At 36.0% G+C, this 21448-nt stretch overlaps 1 protein-coding gene across 2 annotated transcripts in view; it reads right to left on the bottom strand.

The window, feature by feature from the left end:
• Window positions 1-1181: 1181 nt before the first annotated feature.
• LOC149789217 (uncharacterized) overlaps window positions 1182-21448 on the bottom strand; it is a 32900-nt gene continuing 12633 nt past the window's right edge. The window contains exons 3-12 of one of the 2 annotated variants that reach the window (XM_089975394.1): window positions 18228-18276; window positions 12903-13043; window positions 12020-12156; window positions 11089-11272; window positions 10179-10387; window positions 9106-9162; window positions 6687-6783; window positions 6033-6134; window positions 5306-5437; window positions 1182-4313 (exon numbers count right to left, since the gene is read on the bottom strand). In XM_089975394.1, coding sequence (XP_089831520.1) covers window positions 3643-4313; window positions 5306-5437; window positions 6033-6134; window positions 6687-6783; window positions 9106-9162; window positions 10179-10387; window positions 11089-11272; window positions 12020-12156; window positions 12903-13043; window positions 18228-18276 — 1779 coding nt within the window. In that variant the 3' untranslated portion in view covers window positions 1182-3642. Of the gene's footprint in view, window positions 4314-5305; window positions 5502-6032; window positions 6135-6686; window positions 6784-9105; window positions 9163-10178; window positions 10388-11088; window positions 11273-12019; window positions 12157-12902; window positions 13044-18227; window positions 18277-21448 lie in introns of those variants that run through there. The other variant, XM_089975395.1, reaches the window with a different exon arrangement.

Here is a 21448-nt window from a genome sequence, read left to right as displayed (position 1 = left end):
CTGCCATTAATCTCTGAACATCCAGGTTTGTAAATGAAATACAAATGACAATATCTCACACATAGACAATAATTTCCTAACACTCTCCTATTTACTCTAATAGCAATATGAATACTGATTTTGTGTACCTATTTATTCAATATCGAGCACCTGATCATTCATAATCTTATGTATATTTGATTTAATTTTTGTATTTGATTTAATTGTTTGTAAGTTTTAAAATCTTTTTATTTCATTATATGTCAAAATAATGTAGTTCTGTTTATTAGGAATTGGATAATTTTCCAGAAAATAGTTTGACCATGACTGTTTGTTTTAGTAAACGCATGAGGTTGACCGGGTCTCCGACCTTAATTCAAAATTAGTAACAGCTATGTCAACAAGTTCTTTTTTTTATTTATTTTTGTATTGTGGAACTTATAAGAGTGAGATCGAGACTGTATTGAATACGTGACCCTAGACTTGTAAATAGTTTTTAGTGAAGTAAACAACTTTTATCCTCGGAGTAAAATGATTAATTCTTATCAAGGATATACAGGGGCTACGTGATTTTTTTATATGTAAACGTGACAACGACCCTTATCCTGGGCGTAAAATTCAAGTTTTAAATCATCGTATTAGAGAAATAAACACAGTTTGGTTTTTACACAGGAAAGTGTCTGTTGGGTCAGTTGGAGTTATTTCGAATTATTTGGATTAAAACGGATTAATTCTTTTTTCCTGGAAATATAAGTCTGCTCATACGAAATTCTTGAACAAAGACATCTCTTATAAAGATTTATTCGGATTTCCAAAACCGGCGTGATATTTATTGTTTCTACAAGGAACTATAGACTTCAACACAGTACAAGTTACAGTATACGTCATCGCCTTCCATCTTGGATTCTTCGTCGGGACTCCACCTTGAAATCATTAGAACATTTTATCATTAGGACTTCTAAAATTGTATTCGTGGATTGTTCTTGGGTTATTTTTGGATTCGATTCTTGTAACCGTAAGTTCATTTTTTTCTTCATATTTACAGTATTTTGCCAGGGAAATAAATTATTATATTTTTCAAAGCTTGTTGTTTTCACACTTTTATGTGTTATTGTTTATTCGATCCTAAACACGTAACAATAATAATAATGATAATAATAATAATAAAAATAATAATAATAATAATAATAATAATAATAATAAGTAGTAGTAGTAGTAGTAGTAATATTAATGTTGTTATTGTGTATTCTACTGATACAGTTGTGATAATTACTAATGTTAAGATTGACACTGAACAAAATCGGTTCCAACAACGCTAATATTTCAAATCTTGTACAGGGTCCATGAAAAGAAAATCATAGTTCTAACTGGGAGGGTAATGTTGAACTCAACACACGGTTGTTCATTTGTTATCATGTTGGCAGAATGATGTTCACGTAAGCATACTGAATGAAAATATAGGATGAATGTTCATTTAATGGGAAGAAACAATAATTTAGACCAAGAGTAAACCTGACAATACGTATGCTCGATAAACCATTTCGTTGTGGTATTTGTCAAGTATGTGGCCTTGCAGTTCATATAATTCATATTACCCAAATTGCAAGGATTTCTTTTTGTGTGTGCACTATTTCAAGTCTATTTTCAATCTATCTAGCAAACAATGGGCAGGTTCAATTTACGAATGTCATGTCCATTTCCTTTCAATTTATTTCCACATAAATCCTTTATCCTCTTATGAATGCAAACAACGACATGAACTTTTTGTAGAGCATTCTCTATAATTCTAAGATATATCTGCCAAGTATAATGTTCTACATATGCAATTATATAATACCTTTTTGCATAGTGAATTTATGTTGGTGCAAAAACATACCGACTTTGTCATGTTTATCATAGTCATCATTGTTCTAAGTAGTAAGTGACACCGTTATACGTATCGGCCTGCCTACGTGGCCCTAGGACATGTCGATCTTACAGTATGGCTCCTGCCTCCATAATGATTCGTAGGTCACACATAGTCTTGCCTTATTTTGTTATTTTCAACATCTTCTCACAAATGTTACAAACAACGTTGATGAAATTCATCAGGGAGCATCATCTCATTAGGGACCTCAAATGTTTCCAAACGGACCTCACATATGACAGTTGTAAACAACGAAATATTTGTTGGTGTTGTTGTTGTTAGGAGTTTATCGCCATTTTATAGCTGGTGTATGAAGAACCCGTGGAAACACTGGTAAGAACCATCTACCACGGAAAGACACTCGGCCACATGGGGCCCGTGTTAAATTTTAAACGACTTATTTAATATGAATGGGCAAAGTCCAAGCAAAATTTACAAAAGGCATTATGGTTGGAAAACCGTTGAAGTTTGTACAAATGGTGTAAATTAATTATCAAATATAGTGGCCGTTACTCTTTATAGTTTATTTTAAAACGACTTTAGCACAACACAGGTCTTCGTGATTCGACTAAATTTGATAGAGACTACAGTGGCATATATCTTTTAAAATGTGTACACGTTGTACCGATCCGCCTTTAAATAAGGCCACCGTTAAAAAAAGTAGCTGAATCCTAAATCGACTGCTTTGGAAAAGAACCTTACAAAAACATAGCCATTTTCGAAAGAAAGTATTCCAATATTGAAGCCTTTTTAAAGTTATGATGATATGTCATACAGAATTGTCACCGTAGCTAAAAATACTAAGAGAAAATACAAAACAACAAAAGGTGTAAATAGACATATTCAAAATATGTATGTATGTATGTATGTATGTATGTTATTTTAAAGACATTAACTGCACTTCGACTCACTGCTTTAAACTATTAGCATTGACTTTTAACCAATTAGCATTGACTTATAACCGTGCAGTATTGACTTTCAATCATGCAATATTGCCTTTTAACCAGTCCGTATTTGTCTGTTAACCACTCCCTATTGACTATACTGATCTAAAGATCGAGATTAAAGTGACAATGTTTGTTTCTTCATTTGACAACACTGACATGAATCTCATATTTGTTGTCATCAGTATCTTATTCCTGAGATCATACTCATATTTTTGTCAGTGAGATGGTCTGAAACAGCCAATTCAACACCTCACGGTGTAGAGTCATTTAGCCTCTGGAGCATGTGCATTATTTAAGAAATAACCAACCATGGGACACCACACCTACTGTAGCTCATTTGTATCCATATCGGACACATGCAAGCAAGAATTACCCATTGAGATATAGCTTGCACTATTTCATTCATTTAACGCATTATTTATAATATTATGTTAATAACAGAGTGCATCTTTATAGATCATGTACATTTCAAAGGGTATTGTTTATGAATACTTTTCTTACATATTTTGAAAATCGTCCAATGTTGACACATCTGTCAGGATACAATTAATTTGTTCGGATGTCTGTTATTGATCCAATGATGTCGTATTTTTGCCGTCTTTGCCTACTACATATGCCTAGTAAACAAAGCCGAATAATTTGGCGCAATGGAATTTGTCCTATTATTGTATCTTACTGTGCAACATTCAACCTGTTTATCGTTTGCAATCCTGACAAAGACACTGGCATATTGAAAGCTTGTATCAAGTAAGAAAACAATATGAATTGTATTTATCGCTTCATACAAATTAGATTTCGAGGTTAGATGCATTATAATTTAGACTCCAAAATATCAAAATCTCTTTCGAAAATTGTTTTCAAATTTTGTAGATTTAAATTCGCATCATATGAGATGCGATTTTCAAAATCGTTTAAGTTGCATTTCAGAATTCTTTCAAGAAGAAACACTAAAGCATCCATATGCAAAACATTGGACGACGACGTTTCTTCTAAATGTTTGGAAAGACAATAAATGAAGGTATTTTTGTGTAACTGCCTGATATTCAAGCATAATTTGTACTTGTCGATGAAGTTGCTGATAATTGGCGCTTCCGATTCATGAAAGCACAGGATGTGAACATAAAACTTGTTCTGTTCTGCATGGCGTGTTTTAAGGTTTGTCATCACTGCATTCGTGAATAGCCAATTTTGACTTGATTCCAATACACCGTCTCCTTCGCTTGTCACATTATTAATTGATGAAGCAACGATGATGAAATTGGTGATGTCATCACTGCCGGCCTTATCGGCCAAAGTCAACCAGTTTGCAAATAGAGCCGACTCGTCATAGCCATATATTGTAATTTCTAACGAGACAAGCAGAGACACTAGGAAATTTAGGATTTCTTTTTCATGCAGATCTATGCAATCGTGGTGGCAGAGGAGCATAACTTTCTGTCCTGTTCCTGTAAGAGGCTGTTCTTCTTCAAAGTTGATCTCCTCTGAAACAGCATATTTATCGCTAATTATGATTAAATTGACGATCAGATGATATGCTACTTACTGGTTTGTTAACCTCAAAGAATTCAAATTAATGACTATATTTCATGATATTTAGCTGTCTCGATGTTACTTTGTTTTTAGAAGCTTTATCATCTAATTTGCCAAGAATATGTGAGTTCGATATTTTCCATCAGTGGAAATTATACAAACAAAGAAAACAATGTTTGCTACGTTTGTTTTTCCCAACTAATTTTCCCTTGACAACTTTCTGTGAACAGTAAGTTCTACTTTTACAGAAGTGCCATTGCCTTTCCATACGATAAGCGTAAAATATGATTTGGTGGTTTTATGATTTAGTCCGAGCTTCTCACTTGAAATTTTATGGTCAATACTTGGCCATTTGATTCCGTTTAACTATTGGAAGACTTTCAGTCCCAGTGAAATGTATATATTTATTTACTCTATATGTATTACTCTAGTACAGCTGTAATTCTTCTATCATAGTTGAATGCTAGTGTCTTTATTACCCAACATTAACTCCTTATAATTACATGTAATTCAGGATTCCATTTTTACGTTAAAGCTGTTGCTGTTAATGAGTCATGTCGGATAATAATGTCAGAACTTTTCAAGTTGCTTGATACATAAAACTTTAACTTCCAGGTCATTCTATACGAAATATATGCAATTGTATTTATATATACTATGATATTAAACCCTGCAGTGTTGTAGTTATTTGATCAATGGAAGCCTTAACCCGTAGTCATTAAACATAACATATAGATAATTCTCCGGAATATACGAAGCTATTATATACTGAATAGTTTGTGATATTGTAGTGTCATCAATAGAGTCTTAAACTCACGGTAATTAGAAGATACATTTACAAAATAATTGTGATATTCTCCTCCGTCAAAGCCTCTCCAAAGATAGAACGTTAAGACATTTTCTTATCAGTGTTTGATATCAAAGTTAGGATCATATATATTACCATTCGCTTCGTTTCCATAGGGTACTGGGCTCAGCATCTCCATTCGTATAAGGTCCAGTTGATTATTGCAATGGAATACATTACTATCACTCGATTTCGTTTGTAAATTACTGCGACAGTTTCCTCTGCATACTTAAAATCGGAAATTAAAATATCTATCAACAGCAAACACATCTGAACTTATTCCTCTTGTATGCTTGGGATTAGAAATAATAACAATACATGCAATTGCAGTAAAGAAAATTAAATCATAAATAAACTGCAAATTTACCATTTACAACAAAACATTTAATTAATTATTTTATTTCTTTTGAATACTTTTATGTGAAAATTACAAGAACGCAGTTGCACATATTAAAAGTTCGATAAAGAATAATTATCGTTAAACTATGTAAAGTGTGATATATATTTGGCAATACTTAGACATCATAGGTTGCAAAATATAATATTCAAATTGACTGGAAAAGAAAACGTTGTCTTACATGCACAAAAAAACCCAAATATAATATGCAGATTGACTGGAAAAGAAAACGTTGTCTTACATGCACAAAAAAACAAATATAATATGCAAATTGACTGGAAAAGAAAACGTTGTCTTACATGCACAAAAAAACAAATATAATATGCAGATTGACTGGAAAAGAAAACGTTGTCTTACATGCACAAAAAAACACAACATAGACTAAAGATATTATTAGTATTCATACAATTACTGTCTAGTACATACCTCGGATAAGAATGACGATGGTTAACACAAAAACGCTAACCAGCAATAACGATGCTATTATTGCGAAGACAGTTATGTCTGGTAGGTGTTTTCTGGGTACTTCTGAAAGTAGTAACCACATTTACATAATAATCCAGGATCAATTGTATTTTAGTGGCAATTCGTATTAAATGTTTTTAAGACACGCCACTTCTAAGCGTTTGCCATCAGCAGCCTCACGAATAACGTTTTATGTCAGAAGTAATTTTCACATTTCGACTTCAGATTTATTCCCTAATACTAGAGTAAATGTTCATATATAAGAACACAGGTCTGGGAGTTATAATTCACACTATTCAGGAATCGTAAAAATCAGCTGCAATAACAACATAACTCACATGGTCATGAACCCATCACTACAAATCAAGGAACTAGTCCAACGTACAAACTATATATGAAGTAAACGTCGTGATCTGACTCGCTAGGTAAAGGGAATTTAACATTCAGCTACATGTTCAATGTAAATCCAGTGTTCAAATTCTTGTATTCCTTTGTAATACCTGATTTATTCGTGGGTCATAGCGATACTCTCAGTTCTATATTTTCTTACAATTTAAGTTTTAGAGTTCAAATGAAAATTGGGAAAATGTAGAATTATTATTTCATCTATAATACCTGACGTGCAAGCCACGACGAACTCACTGGCGTGCCGTCCTGCACAACGACTATTGTAACGAGTCCTGCCGGCAAAGTCTTCGCAGTAATATATAATCTGGAATGTATTAAATACAGCAAATAGGCGCTATACACTTATTTAGTATATACATATACCATACAATCTTAAATTTGAGGAACATTATCTTTATATATATATATATATATATATATATATATATATATATATATATATATATATATATATATATATATATATATATATATGACAACACTTTCTCATTGGGCACAAAACAAATATGTAGAGATTTCCCTGGCCCTTTTAAATTCATATCTAAATGATCTTTATCAGCGATTTTAAATGATTGTTTGTGTTCATGAACATGTACAATTTTCATCCATAAAGAAATTAAATGGATATATCAAATCGAGCCTGTTAATAAACAAGCTTTTGATCCTGTCCACTCCCATGCTGATTCTTGTTTTGCCTGGCTTGCTCGCAGTACTTGGGTCAGCCACACCGATAAAATCGCCGCCCCCATTTTTTCACATCTCTCATAAATGTATTTCAGGCGGTATCATTTTTGATCACCTGTTTAACTCTGTAGTTCTCCAAAAACCCATTTGTTCCAAACGTGGCGTGACTTAGGAGTGTTTCCTTCCAATAAATGTTGATTTCTGCTGGCATGCGGGAATTCGACTCATCGTCGGAATACTAGTGTTATGTTCATTCATAATCGCGATCAATTCCTACTATTCACTAAATCTCAATTTAAAATATCTTATCAATGTTAATCAGGTATTGTGGTGGCGTTCTTATAGATTGGGTAATAGCAAGTTTGGGGCTGCGTATACATGTGCAAAAAGTGCTTGAAACGATTTCAAATATCAATGTCGCCAGAAGATTTCTAAGCGTGTGCGAATCTAACCCGCTAAACACCACGCACACACACACACACACACACAGATATATATATATATATATATATATATATATATATATATATATATATATATATATATATATATATATATATATATATATATATATATATATATATATATATATATATTGACGTTGTCTTTGATGACCTTTGGAATCTGCGTGTATCGTTATATCAGATAAATAACGTCGGTGTTTTTGTCTGTCTCTGAAAATTAGTGCGGGTTTAGCTTTTCGTTCTAGAATGACATCGTCCTACACCACTAAGTTATTAACGTCTCTGTTGATATCTTCAACAGACCGGATCTCATCAACGTCGCTGATAAACTCAACAATGCATTATATGGGAGACTTGTCAAATGATGACTCGTCTACAGCGGAGGTGCCCGCTTTTAGGTTTATTAAAATCTCCATATCGATTGACTATCTTACGGGTTACGGTTGGATCATAAAGACCCTGACAACGTTATCTATCTTTCACATATGCAGATAGATCAAGAAGAACTATATAATCAAGAATACTAAGACCACATGAGATATAGACCCCATAAAACTCAAGGAAATAATACAATGTGTTCTTGAAATAGAAAACGTTATAGACTGCGTCAGCAAAGGCGAGACGTAGGGTTCTTACAGAGGCATCATCGAGAACGTTTGTTTTCCGTTGATAAAATCGATAAATGAAATGAGAGAGAGAGAGAGAGAGAGAGAGAGAGAGAGGGACAGAGAGAGAGAGTTCATCTCTCTCCCTGGTTGCAGTTTTAATAATTCGTATCAGAGTTTCCATGGCAGTTCGCAACCAGCATGCGTGCCACACAATGAATCTTCCTTGCACACGAACGTGGCATATTCTCCATTTAGGACAGGACCGCCGCCCTGACTCACACGACAGGAACACCTCTGTCTGCTTAGGTTCGAGTCTTGGATTCGGCCAATGTGGGTATGTGAGAAAGCTTGCCAGTAGCTTCTCGTGGGTCGGTGCTTCTTCCCGGGGTTTTTCCGGATTCTTCCTCCACCATTAATACTGGCCGCCATGCATAGCCTATCGTGTGCTGAAAAAAATGGCGTTAAACCCCACAACAACAACAACAACAATAACAACGACAGGACAGGAACACATCCAACAATATTCATTGAGACACGGCTGGTCACATTTCGTGGTCTTCCTCGTGTGGAACCATTTGCGTTGATTCTTCCCAATCACGTAGTAATAGTATATTGCTTCCAATTAATTTTAACGTAGGGGAAAAACAGTAAGTGAAGGTCTGCTCAGTGGTTATTTTATTGTCTTTCTGATGAGGGACGGGTCCTGATGAAGACAGTTTTTTCCCGGTAAGTGTTTAATATTTGTATGCCTGGATGTATGGTAACCATGAACAGTTTACCGGGAAATAAATCCTCTTCATCAGGATCCGTTCATTTGCCAGTCGGACCGTAAAATTCCACTTTCGAAGGCCCTCCATCGCTGCTATTTACCTCTGCTGTGTACGTGCCGCAGCCAAGAGTAAACTCAATCGGAGTCGTCTGCTCCACCTAAAAATTAGATAATAGAATTTGCAATCGAATCAACACGTATACTTGGAAGGTTCCCATCAAAAGCAATATGTTATATAACACAAATATGGATGCAAAGATATATTCTGTCAAGTCGCTATCTGTTTTGAAGGTTTCTTTTTATGTTCACAAATATGCTAAATTATGGCGACATGACAAAAGGATTTCAGTTTTAATAATATATGCATATAAGTACTGAAAAGGGGGTTAATCCTGAAAATATAAAATTTCAAATGTACATGTGGAGATACGAAGTCATTAAAAAATATTTTACCATTCACATGAGATATACACAGGGGCGTATTAACCATTAAGCAGACTAAGCACGTGCTTAGGGCACCAGGGCCAAAGGGGGCACCACAAAGTTGAGAAAAGGGTGAAAAGAAAACAAACGAATGAAGATTTGTAAACAAAAATTGATAAAACTAGTGCAAATTGATCATAATGTTCTGTTTCTTCATCATGGTGCACCCTAGGGTTATCTTCCCAGGTGTACGTGGAAAGGAGGGGGGCACCAAGATTTGTCAGTGCTTAGGGCACCAGTGAGCCTTAATCCGCCCCTGGATATACATATGATAAAATAGATTACTTTGTTTAACTGTTTTATTTAAAACTTATCTCTATAACGGTTCTTTAAACATGACTTGCTCGGTATATAGTATAAAGTTAAACTAAATGACGTAACATTACATTTACGGACAACAAAGAGGAGATGCTTGAATTGAGAGGATTCACCTTGACTTATATCAACTAGACATGCTGTTACATGCTGTTACATGTCTATTCTCCACAAGATTTTCATGGCTTTTTATTTATCCGATCAAAGTTTTGATGAAATAAGAGCTGCAGTGAATGACCAAACTTACTACCTTATTAACTAACAGACAAGGTCACTTATCGCCTGTTTCACTAAACAGATACGCAACTCACTGACCATTTAACTGTATAAATAATCTCAACTGGATCCTTGCATAATGTCTATTTAAAAGTATTACCTTATGTTCACTCAGTTGGATATCTTTCTCAAAAGATATGTGTTCTTCTGTATCGGTAATTTTGTAAACCTTGAAATACAACATCTTTGCATACGGATTTGTATCTGTCACGGATGTTTGAAAAGATGTCCCATCTTCGGTAGCGGCAAGTATCTCCATGGTAACATTTGATTTGTCCCAACACAAACATTCCTTCATTGTGTTATTATCTGTAAATCATAAGTAAATAATTATTTATTAAAAATTCAACACATGGCCGTCGAAATCATCAAACTGATGCAGTGCTACATTGCTTAAATCTGGGACCCTTACCAACCAAAAGCAGTTGTTTGATGGTAGTTTTCGGCCCTCACTGAACCTAGTCCGCCATCCCTCAGTTGCAGAAGTTGCTTGGGAGATTGCTACGCCACTGACCTGATCTCTTTCAAATACGTTTGATAACCGACCTTTAAATCCATCAAAATTAACATTTCTACGTCACTTCCACGTTGAATACCTCCTTCAGGCTCAATAACCAATTATACGTTTCGGATAGTTTGAAGCACAATATAATATTCATGTTATTTCTCTTCTCTAATTCGGCTTTAGGAAACAAGCCAATTAACATTTGAAACTCTGCTTAATACGGATTCACCAACGTGTCTTCTCAAAGAGCTTAATGTAAAGTAGACGTCGTTTGGTAATATGAGATTACAAAGGAAGAATAGACAAAGAAAAACACAATCATGCTTGTTATGAGTCACTGTGACATCATTAGTTTACAATTATTTCTCGATGCATTTCAGGTAAATAGTGTAATTTGGGAGGTCGGTTTCTTCCCGTAATAAAACTTCAGCTCTCAATCAATTAAAACGTTCATTTGATCATTTTTTAAAGACATGGACGGTTTATTCGGCTTTGAAAATAATACCCTTTACAGTGGGTCCAATTTTCAGCTGATCTGTCAGACGATAACATTTGTTTCTTCCACAAAAATCCCTCTCGTCTGAGCTCGAAAGATTCTTTCCAGGAAGTGACCACAGTGTTGTGTTGATCAAGTATGCTTCTGTTTCGGGAATCGTCTCAATGCAGTCAAAATTGTAGTTTAAACTCTCCTGGCAAGTAAATTACGAAAGAGGAGTTTTAGAAAGTCCAGTAAGTTAATAAAGCGCTTTGTCTAAAATCATACGTTTCGGTGGGGTTTCCTTCTTTGTGCACTTTACGTTGCATGTGACAACCTAAATCTGTTTTCAGCTATCATGACGCTATAGCAAATGATTTAAATGATGTTTTGTTTTCTTTATTTTCTTACTCTGACAATCATTGTTGTGTATTCTCTTACTGCGTCTCATGCCACAGATGCAACAATAAAGGATAGTGGATCACATTATCAAGACAGACTATACTACTATGATAAAACGTTTCATCATAATATTAACTCAGATCAGAAGATAATTTTATGTGACAATTCTAAGTAATGAAATCAGCAGCAGCGGAATCAGGATCTAATTCAAATTAACTATAATACCTTCGAACAACAGATGGTGTTTTCCATAAAGTGCAGTCAAATAATAAAGTCATATTTGCAAATGAAATGCTCCAAAAATGTTTTCAAAGATTAAGCGGAGGCGAAACAATTTTGTTATCGAACGTTTGTGTCATGTTTACGCGGAAGATGATACAAGTCAACGTATATTTTGTAGCTTCTCAGTATTTTTAATGTGAATATTTGTTTCCATACCTATGCGTGTAAGGCCCTAAATATGTAGACACTTTACAAGAAAGAGCAAGACAATTATTTAAGACTCCTAGCAGTTGGAAAATATGTGGGCAACAAATGCTTAGACAAAATTAATTATTACCTTCAATTTGGGACTTCCAGATTTAATTTGAAACTGAAAACACCAGTTGCTAATGTAGAATGTGCTCGGTTTATGTACATCTTTCATTCTTTGCTCCACGTCCAAGAGAAATATTTCATCTGAGTAACATGTTTTGTCTGTAAAAGAGAGCTGTGTGCATCAGAATCTTTATAACTCCCTTGTATGAAGAAGGAGAAGTTAATTACTTTCAAGATTTATTCGTATGTGTCTGGGAAAAGAATGTTTAAATTATTTAACCTTAATGCGGATACCACCTTGAACTAGAAAAGGGTTCTGAATGAAATAATTATTTGTTTGGGCCGTTGCAGAACTGACACGGATATGACTGCCTTCTTTACACAAGAGATTCTTCTTCGTCAAAATTCTGCTAATGTGAGATGAAATTGATATGTCATCTAATAGCCTTAGAAATGTATTAGATATACAAAGATGCTCACAGCAAGGAGGCATTTAAAATCATGCAATAACTAATGATAATGGTACAAAAATTGCAAGTCATCTGAGCTTAGTTTGGTTTAAAGGGTCAAAATATGTGCGAGAGGAAGCGATTAATGATTCGTGTCTCGTCAAAGTTACACATGCAAGGTCTCTGATAAAACGCGACTCTTTCTTTGATTCCTTGTATTATTATGTGACTGAAGACGTACTATGTCCGCAATCGTAGCAATAAATCGTTTTTGAAACGCCAATAGCAAATCATTTGCAAAACTGACATAATGCGGAAAGCCGTTGACGAGCCGATTATTCTAAATAAGATATTAAGATATTCGGTTGCTAGCTAATGAAAAACGTTTTTAATGATAGTTCCGGTAGAAATATAATGCTATTATCATACCTGTGAAATTTAATAATGGTGTCCTACCTGTATGTTGTTGGACCCACGTAATGCTAACAGTTTTGCTGCTGCTCATTACTTTTATGTCTGCATTCATAACTGAAGGTTCAGAGCACTTATCCAAACTGTTGTACCTAAGTACACCAAATGTTTCCAAAGCAGAACATGCTGTAATTAGAAAAATATCTCTTAAACTCAATAACTAAGCCGAACAAAACTACCAAATCCTTTTGATGTTTTACAGTTTTAAAACTTGTTAGATAAATAATGTGGCCAGATTACCATTTTGTTGAGTTTCGTCATAGCTACAGTTCTTGATACATGACTAATAATAAATATGTAGCCGGCACATCTACTTTATTTTGTTTATTTTAATCAGGCATTTGCATCGTTCCTTGCATGATGATATAGGCTAAAAGTGTGTTTATTGGCACATCAGTAAATGTAAGACGATTTATTTCCGAGATTATGTGAGCAGGTTGTTTTGCCGATGGGTGTACTATAGTAACCTACTCGGGTTACTGGTCTGGGTCGGATTGTATGTCTCGTATTCTTTCATATATACTATGCTATATAGCATGCAAGATGAGGAATAGACTATATATTACCACGAAATTGTGTGGTATAGCATGCATTGTCTAATATATGAACGTAAAAGTACATGGGTCACTTTAACGCGTACAGTGCTGCCTTAGGGCTTATAGTTTCAGCCATAGTTATTCCAGACTACCGAGTCCGGTTTACCCACTGCTGCACGTACAAAGTACTGATCTTTGAGAATTGCGATTACCTCGAGTTCTCTGGATGTGTGCTTGGACCATAACCAGGCACTTATAGCGCACACTTCTCTCTGGTGAGTCACAATACAGATGAGTTTTTGTCATCAATCTTTTCACTTTACAGAAGCAATCCTAAGTTGCATATATAAGTAAACATGCAAATGTTATTATTTCTTGCAATCTTATCTAACCTGTTGGAGGTTTAAGAATTTTTCTAAATGTTTTAGAGAATCAGAACTGCGTCACAAGAAATCAATGTTATCAGATAGAGTAGTCTATTTCAAGTTAGCCATTTATATAGCTGAACAGACAAGTTGAATTTACCATGTGATGAATGCTTGTATGATCAGTAATGTAAGAGTTCTTATCTTCCAGTGCATTATGTTCTTGATGGAGACGTTATCAAGAGTGTCTTCGTCAGTCTGCGCGAACAAACCATTGGATGGTAGCTGTGGAATATGAAAGATCGTGTGATCCTCGACTGGATACCACTAGACAGATAACACAATTTGTTGCATTTTTTAAAATCAGTTCAATTCAATATCACTGTATGTTTTTTCAATATCACTGTTCGTGTGAAAATCTAATGTAATCTCACTATATGGTGAAAATCAAAGTAAATGTCACTATATGAGTGAAAATCACTATACTTGTTGATGGACCATATGTTGTTCGTCCTTAGATTTCAAACATGGTCAAAACATCACTAACTGGTTTGGTTTCTGTGAGTAAAAATGTGGCTGATAAGTCAATCTTTGAACTGCCTGTCGCATACGTAGCAGGCTATACCTATACCGTTTGGGCTTGCTTGAATAATAATGGATGTACTGATTTGGTGCGATTTCCGCTGCTCGTTCTTCTACCCTACCTCAGCAATTCTTCTCAGTTCAGTCCGTAGCGTCAGTATCGACGAAACTCCACCAAGTGTAGCGATCCAGCGTGAGATCTTCTCAAACCTCATAGTCAATATTGAAGTGTTTCAGGGATGTCTTGAGCGAATCTTTCAAGCGTTTCTTCTGACCTTCTTGAGATCGCGTTCCCTCCTTCAGCTCGCCATTGAAGATCTTCTTTGATACTCGTTCTTCTGACAACGTAATGAAGTGGCCTGCCCATCTCATCTGTGATTTCATCAGCAAAGTATGGATGATTGAAATTCATGCTCACATGAGATCTCAGTACCTGGGACCCAGTCCAGCAATAGTATTTCCTTCAGTGTCCTCAGGCTGTCAGTGCATATCTGTACATCGTTTAGGTTTCGCAAACATACAGCACGGTTGGAAACACAATGGCTCAGGAGACCTTACGTTTTATTTATAGACTGATGTATCTTCGCTCCCACTCAGATTACACGCTTGCTTTAGCAATTCTGCCGTTGGTTTTATCACTGATATGGAGCGTACATGACCAAGAGATTACCAAGTCCCACTGGTGCTTCGATCCAGTAAAAGGAGACCCAGTGCTGATGACATAGGTGAACTTTCCAATGTCAAAAGAGTTTGGCTAATTAATGTGATGGTAGATTTTATGTAAGTCTTTCTCTGTGCAGGTTGGTGCATCACCTTTGATTTTTTATACTGATTGTAAGGCCGAAATTATCAGTTTGCATGCTAGACTCAGATTTGGCATTCTGGGAACTATCGTCAGCAAATATGAAATCACGAACAGTTACTTCTTGTAATTTTGTCTTCGCCTGTTATCTGCTCAGATTGATTAGCTTGTCTTCAACCCTGTGTCTAACACGATCTCAGTTCTTAGTCGATGAAAGAATCAGTCAATATGGCAGGGGAAATCATGCTGAAGAGGGTTAGGGATAACACACAGCTCTACCTGACTGTACTGGTGTCGAAATGGTTCAGAAACGTCATGTCACGCTTTTGTCAGACCGATGAATTTTGTGTATAGGTTGTGCTTCTGTTTCTGTCATTTCGTCTACAATTGGCACGCTGCAAGCATCATGCTGTTGTCCCTCATACTTTTATCGAGGTACGCTGACTTTCCCTGCAGGACTTCTTGATAGGTGCGATACAAAAGACGATTAAACAGAAGTCTGGCAAGTATTTTATGGCTATTGACAATAGGGAGATGGATAGATGTTTGTTGGGGAATTGTATGTTGCCTTCCCACATCTACAAGTAATAGATGCATTCTTTAATCCTGTGGTATAGCTCCCTGATCCCACTTTGACTGCACGAGTTCAGTAAGTTTAGGTGCCATGTGCAAGCCTCCGGCTTTGTAGAATTCTGCTCGCATAATATCTGATCTAATTAATTTGTGGTTTGAAAGCAGGTAAAATGCTTTTAACATTTAAGTCGGCGTTGGATGATCAGCTAGTGTTAAGTAACATTCCACTTGCGCAATTCGATCAATTTCCTCCTCGGTGATAGATGACTGCTGAATGAGGATACTGCTGATGTGTTCGGACCATCTTTGAAATAACATTGAGCTGCTTAGCTTGTCAGAACTCAGAATTGGAGACGTTCTTAATGCCTGTTCCTGAAAGATTGTCTCCGAAGTTCTACCTGTCATATCTCTACGCGTATAACTGAATCTCCTCTGCCTTTTTGCTCAACCATGAGCCTTGTAACTCTCTGAGTTTGCTTTGAACAATACCCCTGTTGTTGAAGGCTGCCTACTAAGGTGATGAAGTGCTTTCTTCTAAACAGGCCTTGTGTAACCGATGTTTCTCAGTCTGAAGTCTTTTTATGGCAGCATTGTTCTCATCAAACCCATATTGATGTCTACCTTTGGTGGGAACAAAGGTTTCAGATGCTCCTGAGTACATGGAATCTCTGAATAATGGCCAGTTTCCTCTACATTCTCTGAGTCTTTATAAATTGTCTTCGGTTGGCTGTACAGTTCTTCAACAAAAGTCTGTTTCACATTCTCTTGTTTTATTCTGGCATCATTTAACTTTTGTGGTATGTTTATCTTCGTTATCTTCAGGCTTAATTTAAATATTGACCTGGAGATAATGAGCGGTCATTCTTCGTCACTTCTCAAGGCCTTCGTCACTCTGACATCCTAACTGTTATTTCTCCTAAAGATGACGTATTCAGTACGATGACATCGCTTGAAGCGTGTGTGAATGAAAGACGTCTTGTTGATGTTATTAGGAGGTCGCGTTCAGCGCATTTCATCAGCTTGAGAAGTCAGCTGTTGTGCATTCGAAAACGCAAATGAATTACTATCCATGCCTGATAATCTGGTAATCTATGCGAACTATAACATCCAAGTCACCAAAGATGATGAGCTTGTCTGTCTTTGGTACTTCTCCATTAAGAGACTCCGGGTCTTCATAAAATTTGTCCTTGATCTCATATGGGTTGGTCGCAGTGGGTGCATCTGTGCTGACGATAATGCATGTATTTTTCCAACAGCGGGAGTGTCATTTGAATTCGTGTGTCACTTACATCTTTTGGAAGATTTGTGAGCTTGCTAACTACCTATGATTTTTACTGCAAACCCAACACTAGCTTCATGTCGCTCTTTTTTTTACTTCGACCACTTTATAATATGTTTTGCCAACTCTTACTTCGTTGAATTGTCCTTCCTCAGTTAGACGTGTTTCACTCAGGGATGCTATTTGGTCGTTGAAAATGGTCATTTAGCTACCAAATGGAATCGTCCTTCTCTCTGGTCTACCTGCTGATGTACTGTCAATTAGTGTGCACACGTTCTACGCACCGATGATGAGTTGCGTCATTTTTTTTTCTTGCCAGGTTTTCAAGCGATAAGGTGGATTCTCGTCAGGTGCGGTATGCTAACCAGGGTTCAAGTGAAGCAGGCGGCAACGTTTTGGGAACCTTTTCTAGCCTCTTCCTTGTGCTATGCAGGTGAGCAATGTGATCGTAAAAAGGGCTAGTCAGCGACCAGGGGATTGCCTAGTGCCACTGCTGCTTCGGTCCAGTAAAAAGACACCCATTGCTCTAAGCCGTCTGTGTGCAGGCCTATAGCTACAGCTCTCAGTGTACAGACACTTGTCACTTTGCAGCTAGCCAATCGCTACATGATTTGAAGCAGTCTGGTGGGAGAGGGGAGTAGCGTCATGACTTGCAAATTGAATTTAAGGTAGGGTTTGTTGCTCAGGTTCCCCTTCACTCCCTGTATGGCTTCAGCTTGTTCCGGCAGCTATATCATGATGATGAATCAAGTTTTTCACTTCACTTGCTCTCTAATTATATCATTTTACTTTTAAAACATGTCATTTTTCTGCGTAAAAAATGGGTTTATTTTAATGAAAATATATATCCGACAAAGAAGACTACTCATCTTTACGATTGTCTTGGGTGTATAAAGTTTTGTATAAATTTGCTGTGTGTTACGTATCAAGGAATATTGAACAAGATGCAATACAAAAATGACAAAACTCCCGTGAGTTTCTTAGTTATCTCATGTCGACTTAATAGAGACAGCAGTTTACACGGCTAATATATTCGGTAGTTTGTGATATTATTTATGTCCGGTCATTGTTGAGTGTAAGCGCTTTCGCTTGGTCTTCTACAAGTTTGAATTACTTTTAGACACTTGTGCAGCATGTTGTTTTCACGTAAGCCTTGTTATAGCATTTCCATACCTGTAGGGTGCATTTCCATTCCAATCCTTACATCAGTACCTGTCAATATCTGCAACAAAGGTATATAAAGAAATGTAGTGTTTATAATGGCATTTAATTCTACCATCTTAAAAGTCTTGGACAACAACGCGATGAATTTACGTGTTTACGGTATAAAAGTGATATAACGTGAAGGAGGTGACATATTTCTCCAGGCTAAAACTGAATGAGATTATATTTACTTGCCTTCTAAGTACTGTATTCTTAGAAGGATGCTAAACGTTATCCAGGGCCAAGGAGCCAATCTATCGACCAGGCACTGAACACTGGAGGATGTACAAGCACAACCTGCTTTGGTTCCCATGGACCATCAGATCTTTTAAATAAATAAGTTATTTTTTATATACTTTTATTTTTAGTACTATACCTCCCCTAGGTGACATCATAAAAGAAAAACAGGCATTAAAACAACTCGTTGTATTGATCTTCTAGATTCGATAGATAAACTGGGATGGAAAGTTTTTGATTCTCCTTTTATATAAACTAATCTCTAGTCATTATTATCAGAAGCTGATAATACAATTTTCTACACGGATTAAGTTGAACAGTGAACGACTAGGAATCAATGAAAATGTCCAATATCACTGTAACTGGCAAGTGTCGATTGACCTTTCTTATTTATTTTTTTCTTTCGTTTACACTACCATGTCATATGTTGTGTGTATGTGTGTGATTTGGATTTAACATTTTTCAGTCATATCGCTACAATGTCTTCAATGTAGCAGTTTGTAGTGAGGTATAGCACTGGGCATCATGCCGCAGACATATAGCATGATGTCCCACACAGTCACATTATCCTGACAACAGAACGACCAGTCCTAACACTAACCATTTAATGCTGAGCGCCAATAAGTGTTTGATATAACTGGGTCGGGTTTCGAACCCGCTACTTCCAGCAGGTCATATGTTGCGTTTTATCCACAAGACAAAGCCTTACAGGTTGAAGAATTAAGGTAGATATAGATAGTTATAAACTGTCCTTAATAGTTTCGATTTTATTTTTTTAAGTTATCAAGTTATTTTACATTATAATTGCTATATTTTGAAAGAAACTCAGCGCTAGCAAACTGCCTACAAATCAGAAGACCGCGCTTTATATATATATATATATATATATATATATATATATATATATATATATATATATATATATATATATATATACTTGTTAAAATCAAGGTTAATATCGATGTCACATATCCTGTTGGCATCTAACTGTAACAATATCCGATTATTTTGATTATTGTAAGGATTGTAACCATGTAAATATATTCCCTTTATTCCATTAATAATGATACAAATGAACATATCAAATGTACCCCACCATTAAAATATGTCAATTAAAGTAATATAATAAATAAAGAAATGTATTTTTTTCTTTTGTTTCGCTCGTTCGATCAAAATGGATATATAAACTCCACGCTGATTAAAGGAATTACACCAATGTTGAAAGATGTATACATTAGTAAGTAAACGATGAGAATTTACCTTAGACTTTTACTATGAAATATTTAAACTCCAGTGTTTAAAATTAAATGAGATCTAAGTTAATGCATTCCCTATAAGTCACGAGTACAACTGTCCGTTAATATTTTCATGTTATGATCAAGATTGCGAAATGTATGTCGACACTACAAGTAAACCATATGTTCTTGGATAAATAGTGAAGTACTGTAACACTTACATTACAAAATGCATAAAACATATAAAATCAAACGCATTTTAATGAAAAGCAAGGAATAAAGTTACCATATTGATTTTATCCCCCTACTAGATTAAAATAAAGTCAATGTAGTATATCTAGGTTAAATGTAGAAACATTTTATTTCAGTTTTTGAATAAAGTACGGATATATAATTTAATACTGAACCTGTCTAGCATTGATTAATAATCGAAAATTAACGTCAGGAATATAAATTGACTAAATATAATCACAATATGAAATATGCATCGGACTAAACCATTAACAAAATAAACAATTCATATGTGGATTTTTCGAGATACTTTACTTTTCCAAGTTCAACCGAAGCCTCGTATTACGTCACGGCTGGTAAGGCATATCCGTCCTACAGAATCAAGGTACTGCTAACTGAGAGCATCTATATCTCACTTTTAGCAGACATAAATATAAATATTTCACGCAAGTATTCAAGACGCCGTCTTTTAAGAGTTTAGATTTTTATTTTTATTTTTTTATAATTTTTTTAAAGTTTATCGTGGTATTAACGGTAACGTCTTTCTAGAACCAATTCAATATATAAGACAGGGCTGTACTCAACACGTTTAATCACTCCGCTCTGGCAAATGTTGCACCATTCTGTTTTCAAAAGGCGAGCATAACAGTAAAAAGGGAAATAACTCATACTACCTTACTGTGCACTGGACTATTACATGTACGTATTCATGACGTGCAGATGCTTTATCTGCTCGGGAAATGGATGCACCCGCCCAGCCACGAGTCTCATGCTGTCTTGCAGGTCGGTTTTGGTTAGCCAAAGACTAAGGGAGTAAACCCTATAAGAAAATCCGGAGTGGAGACCCTAAGGCAGCTGGACGATGTACTACATTCTCTCCTGGCAACTCCTTGGTCTGGAGAGTCATGGGCTCGGCCAGACGACTTTTGCCCAAGACACTGATAATGCTGGACAAATATGAACTAACCATACCAGATCGGTCGTCGCCCGGGTCAACAAGGACCGCCCCTGCCGTTGTCCACCAGGACGGAGGTGACAAGTGTGCTACTGGTACTTTGCATAAAATCAGAGCGCGAGACAGCATCGCCATAGCCACCTGGAACATCAGAACTCTGGCGCAAATTGGAAGTCTCCAAGAGTTGACTCATGAGCTGGAACACTACACATGCCACATTCTGGGACTCTGAGAAGTCAGATGGAAATCCCTAGGAGAACACCAAACTGAAGATGGCCATATATTCTACTATAGTGGAGAGTTTGACAAGTCCATAAATGGAGTAGGCTTCCTTGTAAACAAAGCCACATATCTGGCAGAACATTTTCCATTCGTCTGAATGCACCTCCCTTTAACATCACAATTAACCAAATACCGACCATGATGATGAAGAAATAGAGAGTTTTACAACTAACTCCAGGGTATACTAATGATGGTCAGTATAAAGACTGGAATGCCAAAAGTTGGCAAAGATGCTCTAAAAGACTGGGAAG

Source organism: Sinohyriopsis cumingii, chromosome 11 (assembly GCF_028554795.1).
Source record: "Sinohyriopsis cumingii isolate HCF-2022 chromosome 11, ASM2855479v2, whole genome shotgun sequence".
NCBI classification, from domain to species: domain Eukaryota; kingdom Metazoa; phylum Mollusca; class Bivalvia; order Unionida; family Unionidae; genus Sinohyriopsis; species Sinohyriopsis cumingii.
Note: the sequence above shows the minus strand (reverse complement) of the source record. Positions and strands in the feature narration are given on the sequence as shown.